General features: G+C 41.3%; 2 protein-coding genes across 2 annotated transcripts; both read left to right on the forward strand.

The window, feature by feature from the left end:
• Positions 1 to 973: 973 nt before the first annotated feature.
• Positions 974 to 9171, forward strand: asb15b (ankyrin repeat and SOCS box containing 15b). Its single transcript, XM_053508483.1, has 9 exons — positions 974 to 1077; positions 1184 to 1239; positions 1467 to 1598; positions 2372 to 2530; positions 2707 to 2952; positions 3805 to 3976; positions 7016 to 7556; positions 8473 to 8626; positions 8719 to 9171. The coding sequence occupies exons 1-9, from the start codon at positions 974 to 976 to the stop codon at positions 8877 to 8879; spliced, it is 1725 nt and encodes a 574-aa protein (XP_053364458.1). The 3' UTR covers positions 8880 to 9171.
• A 1066-nt stretch (positions 9172 to 10237) lies between these two features.
• lmod2b (leiomodin 2 (cardiac) b) lies at positions 10238 to 14157 on the forward strand. The gene is made up of 3 exons (XM_053508482.1): positions 10238 to 10601; positions 10930 to 12387; positions 13203 to 14157. The coding sequence occupies exons 1-3, from the start codon at positions 10326 to 10328 to the stop codon at positions 13227 to 13229; spliced, it is 1761 nt and encodes a 586-aa protein (XP_053364457.1). The 5' UTR covers positions 10238 to 10325; the 3' UTR covers positions 13230 to 14157.
• The last annotated feature ends 4521 nt before the right edge of the window (positions 14158 to 18678 follow it).

The following is an 18678-nucleotide window of genomic DNA, read 5'->3' on the forward strand; positions in this document are numbered from 1 at the left end:
TGGTCATAGATTAAGATTAAATTTTTATTTACAAATATTTGAATATTTTATTCAATTTTACACTTATTTAAATTAGACCATTTAACAATTAACAGAGCTCGGGTCCAATCAGTCAAATTTAGGCTGCAAAAATAAATAAATGAATTAAGTAATTCATTAATAATAATAAAATAAAATAAAAACGTTAGTTCGCGGGTTACGTCATAGTGTGTGGCGCTGTTCTGTACCTCCTGCGGTTAAATGTCTCCCCCTATCGGAAGAGCGCGTCCATGTCACCATATCAACTGAAGACTCTCACTCACTCACTCACTCACTCATCTTCTATACGCTTTATCCTGTATTCAGGGGTCGCAGGGGCCTGGAGCCTCTCCCAGGAGACACAGAGCCCGGGCCTTCTCGTCCAACAGCAGGGCCTGATCTTATGAATGCTCTACAGAAAAATTCTAAAATATAAAATATTGACAATTAAAGACAATTAAATGTATATCACAGATAAATTAAAATGTATATATGTTTCTTATATAGACAGCCTTCCAAGTAGAGTGAAAGATGTTATAACTGCAAAAACGGGGACCGACTCCATATTGAAGTGAATGTATTTAGATACACTGTCGATGCAGGTTTGGCCAAATACTTTTGTCCATATGGTGTATATAAATATACCGCACATAAGCTTTTGAGCATACGGGACATTATATTTTACCCAGAGTGATTAAGAAGATTTTTTTTTTTTTTTTTTTTTACAGTAAATGCAGATGAACAAATGTTTAAGCTCATTCTGTTCAGTTAAGACTCTCAGGCTGTGTACGCTCGGCTGGTGGAATGGGAGTCAGGGCTAAATATAAACTGCTGTTTGTGTAACTGCATGGCCTGTATCGTAACAAGCTGCATGGCCCTATCCTGTGGATCACATGGTGGAGGAGGGAATCCACACGGCTGTGTTTGTTTACGTCTGCTCTTGTTTCTTGTTAAAATGGCCGAGCCACTGGATGAAGAAGAAGAAGAACAACAGCTAATAGATTTCGCCATCCGAAGAAGTCTTCAGGACAGCACTGTACCCATGTGTACGAAGTGGAGGTGTGTAAATTACAGGTTTAGCCGCTCTCGGATCATTTACGATATTCCCCAGTTCAGTATTTCTATTACACGTGCCAAACCTCTCCACGTTCTCTCTGGTTTTAAGTATGACAGAAACAGCAAGCGATGAAAATCTGAAGATTTTAGCAGCTATAGACCAAGGTACAGACAAATTCTGTTATTTCTACAGCATACCGTATATGTGAATAACATGAAAGTAATATCCAGTTATTATTTAGATAATTGAATAAAATTTAATGCACCTGGCAGGGTCCTGATGTATGTTTTTGGGCATTTCCCTTATTCCTAGCAAAATCTATAATAAAGAATATTTCAGATACACAGCATGTCTACCGGTTTACAGAGGACACTTTGTTTATCTGCTCCAGGTGACTTGGACACATTGCAGGGACTGCAGGGGAAAAGCAGCGGCTTTAACGAGACGGACAGGAGGGGTCGGTTTCCCTTTCACAGAGCCTCAGTGCAGCCAAACTCGGAGATCCTGGACGCTGTTCTACAGGGTGAGTGAAGAGAGATTACAGCACCATCACAGATTCAAGGTCATCTGGAGATCACGGGTTCCCAACCCTGGGCCTGGAGGACTCCCGGTCCTGCAAACCCGCTCTATCACATCCACTCATATTCAGAAAAGGCTGTTAATTAGCTGATTAGTTAAATCAGGTGTGCTGGGAGAGAAGAAAATGCTGGACAGAGGGTCAATGTTTCCCAAAGTGTGGACCGCAGCCCCCTGGTGCCTGAAGATGTTACTACAAGTCAATCATTTACAATGAAAAATACTCACTCACTTGCTCTCTATCCCGTGTACAAGGTCACGGGGGCCTGGAACCCATCCCAGGATACTTGGTGTGGTACATCCTAGACAGGGTACCAATCAATCTCAGGACACACACTCACACACTCATTCGAGATAATTGAATCTGCATGTCTATGGGAGGAAACCGGAGAAAACCCACCAAGCACAGGGAGAACATGCAAACTCTATGCACACAGACCCCGAGGCGGGAATCGAACCCGGAACCTGGAGGTGCAAGGTGCCAGTGCTAACCTCTAAACCAGAACTTAAATAGAGCAATGTCGTGTCAGAGCTTAATAATGAATAGGGCAAACTGATTAATAGAGCACATCGTACTTTAGGTTGTAAATTGTAGTGTAAGTGAATATAACAGCAGTATTCTGATATTACTGCACAGTACAGTACTACAGCAGAGGTAAGGAATAAGCTACAGTGATGTTATGCCTGTGAGTTAATATGTGATTGTTCTGGCTTGTTCAGCGTCCCGTGAGTTGAGCGTAGAGGAAGTTACAGCTGACGGTGAGACGGCGCTGACGCTCGCTGCCCAGGCTGGATGTGTGGAGAACGTGAAGGTGCTGCTGCAGCATGGCGCGTCCCCGCACAACACAAACAGCAAAAACGAGACGCCACTCCTGCTCGGTAACGATTCAATGTCGAATTTACAGCATATGCACTTTCGCAGAGAGGTAGCTCTTAATTTTCTTTCTTTAAAGCTTTTCCTACAGGACTTTATTGATTCGACTGTAAATCTACATCATATCCGAGGGGTGTCCAGTGTATTAATAAGTCTGCATGTGTGATCTGTCCTTCCTCAGCGGTCAGGGTTTGCTCCTATGACATGGTCCTGAGTCTGATATCAGGCGGGGCGTCTGTGGAGCAGGTGTGTCTGAAGAAGTGGACAGCCACTCACGAGGCGGCCAAGGTGGGCTGTGCCGACATCCTGATGTTGCTCCTGAGGCACGGCGGAAAGGTCACGGTTCGGGACGGACACGGTGTCACACCGCTGGGAGTCGCCGCTGAGTATGGCCATCCCGACATCTTGGAAATCCTCATTCGAAACAGTGAGATGGACGTACAGTTGATGTTCTACACAGTGTTTTGAACGAGGACTGATACTGTTCTAATACTTCTAATACTACTGTCAGCATAAGAATCTGAATAATTCATGCATCATATACAGTGATGACCATAATAACATAATACTGTACATTCATCACACACATCTCAAACAACACAACACAGCACTGTTACCATCGCAATGTCTGAATACTGTACCTTAAATAGAAAATGCAGTCTCACATGAAATTTACATTACACTGGAATAGGAAATGACAGCAGGATGCAGTTCGGAGTCTGTAATCTAGTGTGGATACCAGCAATAAACAGATAGAGAGATACGATTAGATACAAAAGCAACTCCAAACCATTTCCACATGTTTGGGTCGTTAAAGGAGTTCCCGGGAGGCCAGCGTTTCAGACATGAAGCAGGCAGTCTGATCATGGCTCCAGTGTACTGAGAAAACGTTTTACCTTGATGGTGTCCAAGCACTAGTGTAACACTGGGATAAACGCATTAGTCTAGCAGGGGATTATGTAGAGAAATAAAGGGAGAATTTACGTTTTGTTAGTCTGCACAATCAAAAATCCCGGTTTAACTTAAACGCCTTGTATGTAGTAAACAGTAATAATGTATCGAGGTAGACATACTAGCCTAATATTTTTAAAAACCAGTGTAAATCACTATAAAGTCGCCATATCAAGTTGTAGAGAGAGAATAATCTCTAAATAATTACTTAGTCTACTATTCAGACCTTTAAAAAACAATGCTGCATATTTACCTGTTTATGTTAAAACACATTACTTTCGTTACCAGGAGATATTCAGTACTTACTCATGCTTTTCTTCTCCACCAGGGGGTGATGTCTTGGCACGGGCCAGTAACGGAGACACGGTGCTATATGATGCCGCCGGCTCGGGAAACCTTGATTGTATCCTCCTTCTTCTTCATCACGGTGCAAACCCTAACGTGGCCAGTTTGGCCTTTCAGCTTCCCATTCATCGTGCTGCATATGAAGGCCATTATTTGTGAGTTTGGAACATGAGACACAATGTGGCTCAACACTTATAAGAGCTGTTGGTAGAACTCATGGCCAGTGGTATACTGTAAGCGAGACACAGAAAGGAAATCAGGCTAGTTTGGGAAGAGAGTGAAGCACTTTCAGCAATAATGATAATGTTATGTCATTTTAAACAACATGCTGTCTCCTTAATAATTACTACTTAAGTCGTTCCGAGTTGCCTCTGAACCATCCATGATCATAACACGAGGCTGAATTCCAAGTCTCTCTTTAGCCTCTGCACTACTTGGTGTGTGGGACAAGTGATTGTACCCCCTACAGCGCGCACTAGCTTTGCATTTAGCGCTATTAGGGATTCAATCCCAGAACCTGGAAGTTAATGGAGCTTTACAGTAGAATAAGTGTAAATATAAAGTGACAATAATTGATTTAAAGGACTATTCACCACCCTTGTTTACCTTTCTGCAACATACAGTAGTACCGGTGAGAAATTTAAACCTACTTTCACACCTATTACAGTATTTCTGAATTGCTAAAACACATTTTTTGAATGTTTCTCTCACTTTCTCAAAACCTTAAACACAAATCACCAAACTTAAGCTACACTGTCAGAACCTTTGACTTGTCTTGCTATATCAAACACTTGATTCAGAACTATGTTATCTTTACCCAAACACTGTTTTCAGATAAAACCAAACATCCAGCTAATGCATAAACACTACACAGCAGTCATTACACACTACAGAGATAAATGCAAAACACTGCACTCAGGGCAGAGTAGGGGAAAAAATGTATTTATTATGAAGTATTTGCACAATCTTGCACACATATAAATGTAGTCAAAAAAAAAAAAATGCAGCAGATCGATAGCAAGCAATGTCTTGGAATCATTCTGCCTCAGCATCATGCCTCTGGGCATGGTCAGGCCACAGGATCTCATCAACGTCACAAGCAATCCTGTCCCTTGCTAAACAACGGGGAAAGAATCCTTTAGCATGCCGAATCCAACCTTGAACCGCTTCCACTCCAATGTCGTCACATGCTGCATCTATTGACTGAAGGAGATTTTCCTGTGTATAAGGATTTCTGTCATAGACCTTCCACCTCCATGCAGAAAAAAATTCTTCAATGAAATTAAGGAAGGGCGAGTATGGTGGGAGGCACACATTTATAAAACGTGGGTTATTTTTAAACCACTCACGGATTCTAGGACCACGTTGAAAGTTCACATTGTCCCAGATTACCAAATACATGGGATGCTCTGCCTGCTCACCTCTCTCTTCACGTCTCAGTAATGCTTCCTGTAGAGCATACAGAAACGTTAGAAGCTGGGCAGTGTTGTAAGGCCCTAAAGACACATGGCGGTGAATAACCCCGTAGCTGCTGATGGCAGCACATATGGTCACGTTGCCACTACGCTGCCCTGGCAACTCCACAATGGCACGTTGACCAATAATGTTGCGGCCTCTCCTTCTCCTCTTGGTGAGATTGAAGCCAGCTTCATCCAAGAAGATGCACTCATGAGGCCTCTCCATGGAATCCAGTTGAAACATTCTCTATAGAAAAGAACAAAAATTTATTTTTAAAGTAACGTAAATTACATAGCGTTCCAGGCTTCATGCCTCTACATACATGTGCTGCATTACATTCAACACAGTAAAGATGTAGAGTAACTCAATAGTGCTGTGTAGTCTCTGGACATGATTACTTACTTGTACATGTTGATATCGTAGCTCTTTTACCCTTTCAGAATTTCTCTCAAATGGTACTCTGTAGGCTTGTTAGAGACTTATCAGGTTGCGTTTCAGGACACGGTCAATTGTGGAGAGACTCACACTGTTGATTCCTTCAAAGTTCACCTTGTCTTGTCTCTGTTGTATTTCACGCAGACGAATGAGATTATTTTGAAGGACCATATTGACAATAATGGTCTCCTGCTGTTGTGAGAACATACCCCTCCTTCCACCGGCATGTGGCATTCTTTCAATTCTAGCAAATAAAACCTCTTGTTAGAATTGTACAGACAGGCCTAATGCATTGAAATGTCACCAGATATGTACAATACATAAAATACTATTTTTTTTAGTACTACTATTAGTTTTACTGTAATACTGCTAGAAAAGGGCCAATTTTTAGAGATATGTTACAGTAATTTACTGAGTTGTTCCACAACTGTACGTACTGTACTGTAAGTTTGAGGGACCACAAATGATAGTACACTTACCTGTTCTCTTCTCTGAATGTCCTGACAGTGGAGGCCACTGAGAACCTGCTTATATTTGGTTGAACTCGTAGTCCTGCTTCCCTCATACTTATTCCATGAACCAGAACATGGTGTATGATTGTTTTCATTGAAAATGATGGCTCTTCTTCTTCTTCCTCCTCCTCTGTCTCTTCCTCCTCTGTCTCTTCCACTTCCTCCTTCTTTCCTGCCCTTCATTGTGAAAATCACACATGCCATTTGGATTTGACATGGCTTTATATCCTGATTATTGATTAGGTGCAACACATTACTGATTTAAAATTAATGTGTGTTAAATTTTGAGTGCTTGTGTGTTACCGATGACAACAGTGTGTTGCTTGTGTTTCACTTTTGGGGCTGTGTTGTGCCATTCTGAGTTGAAGTGCACCACAATGCTACATGTGCCTTGTCAATGACAATGTGTTTACAGTTTTGCACAAAGACTGATTCCAATTTGCTAGTTGTGTCTAACCACATGAGTAACCACAAGTGTTTAAAGTTCTGCAAACTGTGTGATTCAATCAATAAAGTGGTTTGTACACTTGTAACTTTGGTTTTGCAAATGGATTTTAGTGTTTAAGCAATTCAGAAATACTGTAATTGGAAGATCGACGGTTCGAGCCGCGGCTCCGCCAGGTTGCCGCTGTTGGGCCCTTGAGCGAGGCCCTTAACCCTGTCTGCTCCAGGGGCAGTGTAAAATGGCTGACCCCCGCACTCTGACCCCTGCCTACTAACAAGAAGATGAACCTATATGTGTTCCTAGCTTAGCATTTATTCATAACATCTATTTATTTTAATCTGCAGGGCTCTGAAAACATTTATCCCTATCACGACTAAGAGGGCCATACGCCAGTCTGGGATGAGTCCGGTGCACTCGGCGGCAGACGGAGGTCACGCTTCCTGCCTGAATTTACTCATCGAAAAAGGCTTTGATGTCAACAGTCTTCTGGGTGACCACATTTCCGACCACTACGTCGACATGAGGAAGACGCCGCTGTATTTTGCAGTGTGCAACAACGACGTGACGTGTACTGAAATGCTGCTGGAGGCAGGGGCGAACCCTAACCTCGACCCTCTGTTCTGCCTCCTCGTAGCGGTCAGGGCCAGCCACTATGAACTTGTGCGGCTGTTGCTGGCCCACGGCGCGAACGCGAACTGCTTCTTCACAGCCGTCTGTGACACAGTGTTCCCTACAGCTCTACAGTACTGTCTCCACGATGAAATGATGATGCGCTTATTACTCAACAACAGCTATCGTGTTGAGAGCTGCTTTCAGTGCGAGCACAGATTTTGCATTTCTGCACAGAGCTACACGGCGACCGGTGACACTGGCAACAAAGTGACGGTGAGATCAAGTTCTGCTCCAGCTCAGTATATTCATGTGTTAAAATTGTCCAGAGCCGTAATACTATTATTATTCTTACTTTTGTGATCATTACGGTAGTGATTAGTAGCTACTGTAGGTGTTACTAACAAGATGCGCAAGATTATCAGGAAAAAAAGAAGGACATCTGTCATTTAGAGATTGTTAGTGTTCAGCGATTTGGAAAAGGTTAAAGGGTGATCTCCAAACTATTTGACATTTTTGAGACAGAAAAGCATTATCTTCCCAGAAATAGGTGTCCTAGCAAGTTTAGTAGAAGGACCAACGAGAAATCCAGACAAGCGACGTTCAAGTCAAAGCGTGACTTTTGATTGGGCAGAATAAGAGAACACAGTTATGGGAGTAAACACTCTGCTGCTACACTAATGCACTTATCCCAGTGTTTCACTAGTGCTTGGATACCATTAAGGTAGAAAGTACACCAGAGCCATGCTCAGACTGCCTGCTTAATGACTGAAACGCCGGCCTCCCAGGAACTCCTTTAAACACCCAATGATGTAGAAATTGCTTGGAGTGAGGTCTGGACTGTACGGGGGATGTAGCAATAACTCCCAGCCGAGTTCCTGTAATGTGCAAGTGATGTTGGTGATTGAAGTTTAACACCAATTTTTAAAAATCAGGTGTTCTAATCCCTGAATATTCATGGGAACGATTGCAGTGGGCTCTGAGCCACCTCGGTCGTACAGCTTTCTTTAAAAAGAATTGCATGATTCAAATGTTTTACCTGAGCAAGGCCCTTAACCCTCAACTGCTCAGATGTATAATGAGATAAAAATGTAAGTCGCTCTGGATAAGGGCGTCTGCCGGATGCCTGTACTCAAGCTAAGCCAGTACATTGAGCTCAACGCTAACGTGCTACATGTTCTGTGTCTGTTAGTTTTGTGATTTCATCAGTGTGACCTGGCTGAAGCACCTGGTTGGCAGAGTTGTGCGATCTCTCCTAGACTATGTCAAGCACATTCCCATCTGCCCCAAACTGCAGCAGATCCTAGAGATGCAAAAGGAGTGGCCTGAAATCTGTGACATTCTCAGTAAGCCCCGGTGTAATGTGTTATATTTTACTCTACTCATGTATACAGTAAATGTAATAAGAAATACATGTTTCTGTTATATGTGTATTTAGGAAACCCACGCACTCTCCAGCACCTGTGCAGACTGGTTATAAGGAAGAAGATAAACCTGCGGAGACTAAACAACCCCAGATTCATGGGTGTGCTGTCTTTCCCTTCTGCACTAAAGAACTACTTGATCTACAAGGAATACGACCTGTATGGAAAAATGTAAAATTGAATTGCTGTATAATATATTAAATGTAGCTTTATTATGTATTATAGTATGATGTATGATTTTAGGTACTTTTTACTACTATTGTTTTTCTACTAGATTATTATTTAATATGCAAAGCTGGTTGAGACATCCCCCAAAAGACTTACAGCTGTAATTGTAATGAAAGGTGATAATCTACTGTAAGTACTGACTCAGGGGGCTGAATACAAATGCATGCCATACTTTTCTGATTTCTGTTTGTAAAAAAATTGAAAACCATTTATCATTTTCCTTCCATTTCACAATCATGTGCCACTTTGTGTTGGTCAATTACGTAAAATCCCAATAAAATATATTTACGTTTGTGGTTGTAATGTGATAATGTGGTTGCACCTGTTTCTCACTGGTTTGTGCTTGAATGATTCATAGGCCACTGTGTGGCTTAACAGAAATAATCCTCCTGAAACTGGTCGCGTACAAAACTGGACTGAAAATGGAAGCCTAAACAGACTACTTTAAAATACAAGAAAGTCTCCCTTTGAAAGAACAATAATGAAAAAACATACATACTGTACAGTATATACATAAACAGTATGTGATGAGAACTCACAGGATTGGAGCTAAACATCTGTGTGTCTATACAGTAGGAAAGCTAGCTGTTAGTGAGACTATTGAAAAAAAATGGCTTCAATTTTCTAGGAATTATAAAGATTGGACTTTGGAACAAGGAACAAAGGTCATTAGGTTCTGATGAGGTCAGATTTACACTTTTCCAGAGTGATGGGTGCTTTACGTTAGGAAGGGTTAATGCACCCATCACGCATATTGGCCACTGTACAAGCCTCTGAAGGCACTATTATGATTGAGTTGCCTCAGGTCTCAGCAACATTATCTGTCAGCAACATTATCTGTCATTATCTGTCACTAAAAAAGTCAGGACCTGAATGTACTAAAGGACCAGGTTAAGCAATTAATCACAATCTAATTTTAATATACTCACTTTGTGCTTCAATTAAGAGAAGAGGAAGTTACATATAATAAACTCGCCATATAACAAACATCATGTTGGTGAGCAAGTCAAGAAGAAATACGCGTAACCATTTACAGACAGGTTTTTGCTGACCATAATGTGAAAGCACTACTCACAAGGGCTCCGGGTTTATTTCTACACTCTTTCCCCATTACAGACTTGGGTTTATTTTGGGCATGAACAATGCTGCATGGGTCTGCTGACAAGGTCTCAGTACATTTAGCCACTGACTCACATTCTTTTTGCGTGTCTATCTGGTTGACTCCCCCACTCCAAAATTAGCTACAGCATCATAGACCAGGGCTTTGTTATGTACCCCTCTGATCAAGTCCCAACACCTCTTCCATCTGTTCCAGTAGTACCTCCTGACATCCGTTATCCTCAGTCCTGTGATCGCTGATGCTACAATCTGTGGTTTTTCACTCTAGAAGACCATGAGTAAATTTGGATATCGCCGGGAGCTGAGCAAATATGAGGACTTGGATGAAGATGAGCTCCTTGCCTCACTGACCGCTGAAGAGCTCCTTGAGCTGGAAAAGGAGCTGTCTGATATTGAGCCAGATGATAAGCTCCCTATCGGACTGAGGCAGAGGAACCAGACAGTTAAAACCCCGACAGGGACATTTAGCCGAGAGGCTCTCCTAAAATACTGGGAGAAAGAGACACAGCAGCTACTTGAAAATGAAAGAATGGGATCTTCAAATGCTCAGGTCAGTAACTCCAAAAAAGAACAACTATATAAACTGTTACCCTTTGTAAGTCGCTCTGGATAAGAGCGTCTGCCAAATGCCTAAATGTAAATGTGAATGTACAAAAAGTTTGGGTTTCATATTTAATGCTATTCTGCCATAATAAATATTATATCATATAATATTAAAATGTACCTATTACTAAAATAATCTAGAACAATCATAAATTTTCTGTTACCTGAATACTATATTCCTGTCCAGGAAGCAACCATGACGCAACCAGAAAATTCAAGAAACATTCTGGGCCTAGACCTTAAAATGTGTATTCCACTTTTGTTGTATATTACAGGCTGGTGAAATGAATGAAAACCAAAACATAACAGAAAGTGACAGTGAGGAATCAGAAGAGGAGAAAGAAGCTGAGAATAAGAAAGAAAAGGATGAATGTGTAGATGATGATAATGAAGATGAAGATGATGAAGAGAGGGGTGAACTAGAAGAGGCAGTTACTGAGGAGGAGGAGGAGGAGGAGGACAAGCAGGAGGAAGAAGAAGAGGAGGAAGAAGAAGAGGAAGAAGAAGAGGAGGAAGAAGAGGAGAAAGAAGAAGAAAAAAAAGAAATTGTCAAAAGGCAGGAAAATAATCTCAATAATGAGAGCGCTCTGGAGAAATGTGTTCCTCTCCAAAAGGTCTATAATGGTTACTCAAGCCTTAAGCCAGAAGCTCCTGTCAGGAGAAATTCACCACAGGAGTCAAACCAGTTGTCAGGAAACCCCACTGTCCTGGATGAGGCTTTGGAAAAGATCCTTCGTGATGACCCTGATACCACTGAAGTTAATCTCAACAATATTGATAACATTTCCCAAGAAAACTTGATTCGTTTCGCTGATGCCCTGTGCTCCAACACGCATGTGCAATCTTTTAGTTTGGCGAACACACATGCTGATGATCCAGTGGCCTTTGCAATTGCCAAAATGCTTAAGGAGAACTGTCACATTACTAAACTAAATATTGAGTCTAACTTTGTCACAGGAAAGGGTATCCTAGCCATGGTTCAAGTGCTTACACGCAATAACACACTAATAGAGCTACGCTTCCACAACCAGCGCCATATCTGTGGAGGTCAGGTGGAGATGGAAATGGTGAAACTGTTGAGAGAGAACACCACCCTGCTCAAGCTTGGCTACCAGTTTGACCTCGCAGGCCCTCGAATGAGCATGACTGGCATCCTGACACGCAATCAGGATTTTCAAAGGCAGAAGAGAATGCAAGAACTGCGTCAGCAGCAAGGAGGTGCCTCGACTCCTATTAACCCGCGCACAAGTGTGCTACAGAGGTGCACACCAACCTCTTCTCCATATGGGTCTCCTCTGAGCTCACCATGGTCCTCTCCAAAGCTGCCACGTAATGATATGGCCAAAAGGAATCCTCAACCATATCTTCCACCACCTCCCCCACCTCCTCCACCACCACCTCCTCCTCCACCTCCACCACCTCCACCACTTCCTTTCAAACTCCAGAGCATTACTGAGAAAAGAGGTCCGACCAGAATGATTGCGGAGGTGATCAAGCTTCAGGAAGGAAGCACCAAGAAGCAACAGGTTCCATGCAAAAGCAAGTCTAAGTCCAAAAAAGTGAAGAAGGGAGTTCCTAAGGAAAATGAGACAGAGAATATTCTTAAGGAGCTAAAACATGCGTTAAGGCCCATCGCAGACAGAGACAGTTCCAGACCCTCAACGCCAATGCGGTCGGCTCATGACGAACTCATGGCCGCCATCCGATCAAGCAGTATTAAGTCTCTCAAACGGGTAAGTGTCACAGTACAGGGTTATTATAACGTCAGCATGTTAAGGCTCTGGAAGGTTATTGGTCCAAGCCCTAGCTCCTGCCACTGTTGGGCCCTGAACCCTGTCTGCTTCAGGGCGCTGTATAATGGCTGACCCTGCACTCTGACCCCAGCCTACAAAAGCCCATGCGAAGAATAAAGGATTTCACTGTGCAATAAGGTATATGTGTTGGATAAAGATTGAAATTAAAACTTATAAAACTTACTTATTACACAAGTCTTTATGGGGGTGTTAGGTAAAGATTCCTCCAGAGTGCTTTCTAAAGAAGACACCAGAACCCATTGCATTGACTTGATCTACAATCTGCTAGACCATGCTGCTAGACCATACACAGAAAACAAAACTCGAACTATGTAAAGTATAATCCTTGTTCTGGTTTATCTCTGTCATGAAACATCAGTGTTATCCTGAGATGGCAGGATGTTGACCCCCTAGAAATACCACTCATTTAGCACTCACTGTCACTATAAATAGAGTCCATTTACACTGTCTTGATAAGTCGAATACCTCTTAGTGCTGGGCAACAATGTGACCAGACTAAATAAACAAGACTTGTATTTCCTATGGTTTTTAAATTGACCTGTCATCATTAATAGGGGCAACAACGCATAAATATTTCTGCTGTAACTAATAAATAGTATATAGGCAATTTAATTGAAAACATTCATCGATCTCGTTACAAACTTCAGTTGTACTATCATAAAATCCAAACTAAACTATGAATGCAGATGAAAAATAAAAGGATGACCAATGACCTGTGCTTTTTCTTTAAACAGGTGGAAGTTCCCCAGTATCTACGATAAGGCAGCCATATACTTCAATCCAGAATAGATGGCCATTGCCACAAATTGTCTCCAAAGAAGTGTTCCAAAGCACTATGTCCATATAAATTTGCATACTTGGTGCAAACCTGTTAAAAATCTGAAAGCAACCATATTCAGATCAAGATAACTTCATTGGAGTTGCTTCATTGGAGTTTTGAATGTTATCCCAATACCTTCCTCTAGGTCCTCTAGGTTCCTAAAGAGCATACCCTTACCTAGGCTCAATTGTCCCTATGTGTGAATGAATGAGTGTGTGAAAGCATGGGTGGCTCCCATCAACATCCCATCCAGTGGTTATTCCTGCCTCGTACCCAGCATTCCCAGGACAAACTCTGGAACCATAAAGTGCTTATAGAAGATGAATGTTCAGAAAATATGAAAGGGAATGTTTTAGAAAAGATCTGACACAGATGAATAATTTTTAGTATCTTGGTTGGTTTTTGACAATGTAACGTGGCAACAGTAGAAGTTTGGATTGAAAGTATGGAAAGCCATTTAAGTGCAATGAATTTGTTTTGGTATATTAATGCTCTAAAGAAGGTTGTCTGGAACGCCTAATTTTTTTAGTGTGTTGGTTTGATTTACCCTCTCTTACACTCACTGTATATAACTTTTGAACTGCTTGCTTCTAAAAAAAAAAAAGGCTGATTTACAGATAAAATTCAATAATTTGGAGTGTTATTATTAATACTAGGTCAAAATATTACTGGAAACTGTAAATGGGAATGAATAGCTGTGATTTTATATTTTGACACTAAAATCAGTTTCTAATTGTTTTGCATGAATGCCTGTCTTTATACCACAAGCAATATTTCATAAATATAATTTATATTTGTCTGTCAATTTATTCTATATTTTTTTCAGTTTTATTTCTGTATAATTGTAAATATTTGCTTTGATGTGGAGAATAAACCTTTATCATTAATTACGATTTGTCAGTTTATTTACCTTGACAACGAACAGCACATCTGAATGTTGTTTGTTGCTTGAGCTTTGGTTCGACGATCCAAAAGAGATTAACCTTCCCTGACTAAAATTATACCCCAACTGATTGCTAAAAATAAGGGTAGTTAGGTCTACATATATCACAGTAACTCCTAATCCAGTCCACATGCATTTGTGAGTTTTGGAAAGGTTCCCTGGATCTAAATCCATTCAACAGGTGTTTGTGACAGGCAGCAAAGTGTTTCAGGGGTAACTTTATCGATCAGCTGTGCTCCTCTTCCGAGGTCAAAGGAGAACTTTATCACTAAATTAAAACTGAAGCACTTTTGATTAATAAAATTTTTAGAATGCGCTTAATATTTTGCCCTGGTTTCCCTGAAAGGGCTGCAGAAGAAAAGTTTTACTTATACAATTGCAGGCTTTGATATTTTGGAACAGCTGATAAAGGTCAAAGGAAACAAGCGGTCAAAACAAACAGAATAATTAATGCATGAATAATCATATCAATCTCTTATCCCATCGACCATCTAAATGCCTGTAATTGTCTGTAGACCTCCGAGACAGTATTGTCTCATGGCACAAATCCTGGGAAGGTTTCAAAAAAATTTCTGTCGCTTTGAAGGTCCTAATGAGCACAGTGGCCTCCATTATCTGTAAGTGGAAGAAGTTCGAAACCACCAGGACTCTTCCTAGAGCTGGCTGGCCATGTAAACTGGGGATTGGGGAGAAGGGCCTTAGTCAGGGAGGTGACCAAGAACCAGATGGTCACTCTGTCAGAGCTCCAGAGGTCCTCTGTGGAGAGAGGAGAACCTTCCAGAAGGACAACCATCTCTGCAGCAATCCACCAATCAGGCCTATATGGTAGAGTGTTTAGACAGAAGCCACTCCTTAGTAAAAGGCACATGGCAGCTTGCCTGGAGTTTGCCAAAAGGCACCTAAAGGATGCTTAGACCATGAGAAACAAAGTTCTCAGGTCTGATGAGACTCTCTGGCTCCCCGATCGCTCAGTTTAGATGGCCAGCCAGCTCTAGGAAGAGTCCTGGTGGTTTCGAACTTACAGATGATGGAGGCCACTGTGCTCATTGGGACCTTCAAAGCAGCAGAATTTTTTCTGTAACCTTCTTTCAGATTTGTGCCTTGAGACAATCCTGTCTTGGAGGTCTACATACAATTCCTTTGACTTCATGCTTGGTTTGTGCTCTGACATAAACTGTCAACTGTGGGACCTTATATAGATGTTTTTCATGTTGTCATTATGGGGTGTTGTGTGTAGAATTCTGAGGAAAAAAATTTATTTAATAAATTTTACAATAAGGCAAAATGTGGAAAAAGTGATGCGCTGTGAATACTTCCCGGATGCACTGTATTATGTACATGTACATGTTACTTACGCCCAAAATGTAACTTCTTTAACTTAATTATGCACAAGATGAAACATTCATATAGTTTATACTATATACATTCTGACCCCCCAATATTGAGAAGGCCCCCCTTTTTTTCCGCCTTGACCCATCGAGGCACGGACTCCACTACACCTTCAAAGGTGTGCTGTGGTATCTGTGGCACCAAGTCATCAGTAATAGATACTTAGATTCTTTAAGTCCTGTAAGTTGTGAGGTGGGCCTCCATGGATCGGACTTGAGGCCCACAGACACATGACTGGACTGAGATCTGGAGAATTTGGAGGCCGTGTCAACACTTCAGACTTTTCATCATGTTCCACAAATCATTGTTGAACAATTTTTGTAGTGTGTCAACCCACATTATTCTGATGGAAGAGTTCACTGCCATCAGGGGGCACCATTTCCATGATGGGGGGGGGAACTTGATAAGCAGTAGTGTTTAGGTAGGTGGTACTTGTCAAAACTAACTTCCGCATGAATGTCAGGACCAAAGGTTTCCCCACAGAACATTGGCCAGAGCACTGCCTTCACTGGCTTCCCTTCTTCCTATACATGGAACATGTTTGACTCTTGGTATGATGTTCTTTTTATATTTTAGGCCAGATATAAAAACGTTTCCCAAAAAAGTATTTTTGGCAAACAGCTAAATACATTTGTGGGTAAATTTTTTATACAACTTTTAAGCAAATTGAATGTTTCTATTGTTGATTGACAAAACATTTCCATCTTATTTTGGAGAAATAAAACTAACATTTGTTTTAATGTAACAGATGTAATTGATTGTATTATAGGCAGAAAAAATATCATGGTAAATGCCCCATTTTGGCTGTTTTTATTTTTATTTTTTTTTTGCCAGAATTTACTTTCAGTGACCTCTAACAGGCTTTCTAAGACCAACAAACATACCAACGAAATGATCCAATGACATTAAAGGTACCCAACAGTACTTAATTATACACCATGACTGGTGCTTGTGTCATCTATTCACATCAGTTTATAGTGATGTTAGCGAGATTAAAGTCTGGGCTGACCTCCAGCATGTGATACCGGATCATCACAGAGGGACGCAGTGTTCAGACTGATCCTGAGCCTCTAGTAGCCGCATTGCACATTTTACTGTTTCCCTGCAGCTATTTTAGGACTTTTCAATGAGCTGAGTCATGTGTACTTGGAACAGCGGGAGACATTTAACATGGAAGGAATACATGTTGTAACACCTTTAATTGATGATGAAATCGAGCACATTGTCACTCTTAAACCACACAAAATAATGTCACACAATCTAAAATCTCATTCAACTATTTTCAGCGTTGATTACAGCACACATTGTAGTGTCCAGTTCGTGTTGAAATGATTCCTCAGAACCCTCACTCATCTTTGATACCGCTTTATCCTGTATTCAGGGTCGCGGGGACCTGGAGCCTATCCCAGGAGACTTAGGGCATGAGGCAGGGTTCACCCTGAACAGGGTACAAAACCATCACAGGGCACACACTACAAGCAATTTGGGAATGTCAATTAACCTAACCTACATGTCTTTGGAATGTGGGAGGAAACCCACCAAGCACGGGGAGAACATACAAACTCCATGCACACAGAAACAGGAATCAAACCGGACCCTGGAGGCGCAAGGCGACAGTGCTAACCACTACACCACCATGCCATTCTTCAAGACCATTTTTTCAAAATGTAATAACTGGTATATGCCCCATGCCATCGGGGAGAAAAAACTCCATAGATCTGATACTCTGGTTATTCAGTACATCCAGGGTGTCAGCTGACTTAGTTTTATTGCCACATCATGCACTTTGCTTCTTGCCTTGATGCATCCATCGCTCTGGAATCGGATAAATCAGGGCTGATCATCATCCCCAAGTGGCGCAGTGGTAAAGTGCTCGCCCTATTATCTGGAGGTTGCTAGTTCGATTCCTGTGAGTGAGCAGTTCGAAAAGATGCAGTTGGCTGGCATCAGGAGTTTGGAGGAAACATGTAATAGACTTTGGCTGACTCCCTCCCTGACTGGTAGTAGTAACCTTAATGTGGGAGCTAGTGATGGGTGAGGATTTGAAACGACTAAATTAGGGAAAAAATTTGAGAAAAAAAGTTCAAAATAAATAAAATTTGTACCACATGACCTTTTTCTATCACTCAAATTCAAATCTTTAGGCTCCATAACAAATTTAAACCTTTTTTTCCTGGTAAGTCTCACTATCAAGTGGTTTCTTTATGGACAACCAAACTGTTTAGTCCCGATCCCGTAAACTCTCATCACATGGTGTGTGTATGGAAATGTCCTTACTTTCACTATTAAAGATAGCTCTGGGTTCACTGTTGATTTCTTAAAATGCAGCCTTACCAAATATTTAGGTGATCTCTATTCATGTTTTTTTCCTAACTACATTTCTTTCACAAAGTTGAACACTATTCTTCCAGGTTTTAATAATGTTTTAAAGGATTTTTAACCCAGTACTTGGTAATTTCAAACCTCATTAGTTGTTTTCTTCGCTTGATGCAGTCCAATAATTTGACCCCTCTGAAATGGTGACTTTTTTTTTTTGGCCAGGCAGTGTAGTACGTGCTCATTCGGACATTGATATGGAACTGGTCATCTTTGTGCTGTTATAACATGCTCCACTTTTCTATCCACTAGCAGCTATACACTAGAGTTGTGGTGGTGTTGGGATTTGTGATCATTCAGCTACAATAGCATTAGTGATGTCAGGTACTGATTCATTATTCTAAAGGTTTACTCATGTTCATCAACTCCAACCATCACAAACCTTGCCTCCATGGGGCTCACGTGATGCACAGGGGCACGGTCATGGTGAAACAAATTTTGGCCTGTTAACTTCCAGGAAAGGTAAAAATTTATCAGGCGTCTATATACTTTTGGCCAAAGTACATAATTAGAATAACCTGCATATGCAGTAGGCATTTTAAGTGCAAATGATAGAAGCACAGTAGGTTGACTGGCTGCAAAAAAGGAAGCTATATATATATATATATATATATATAAATGGTGGGCAAAGGACACAAATCCTGCTTTTGATTAAAGCTAGAGACACCTTAGGTATAATTTT

This window comes from Clarias gariepinus, chromosome 12 (assembly GCF_024256425.1).
Source record: "Clarias gariepinus isolate MV-2021 ecotype Netherlands chromosome 12, CGAR_prim_01v2, whole genome shotgun sequence".
NCBI classification, from domain to species: domain Eukaryota; kingdom Metazoa; phylum Chordata; class Actinopteri; order Siluriformes; family Clariidae; genus Clarias; species Clarias gariepinus.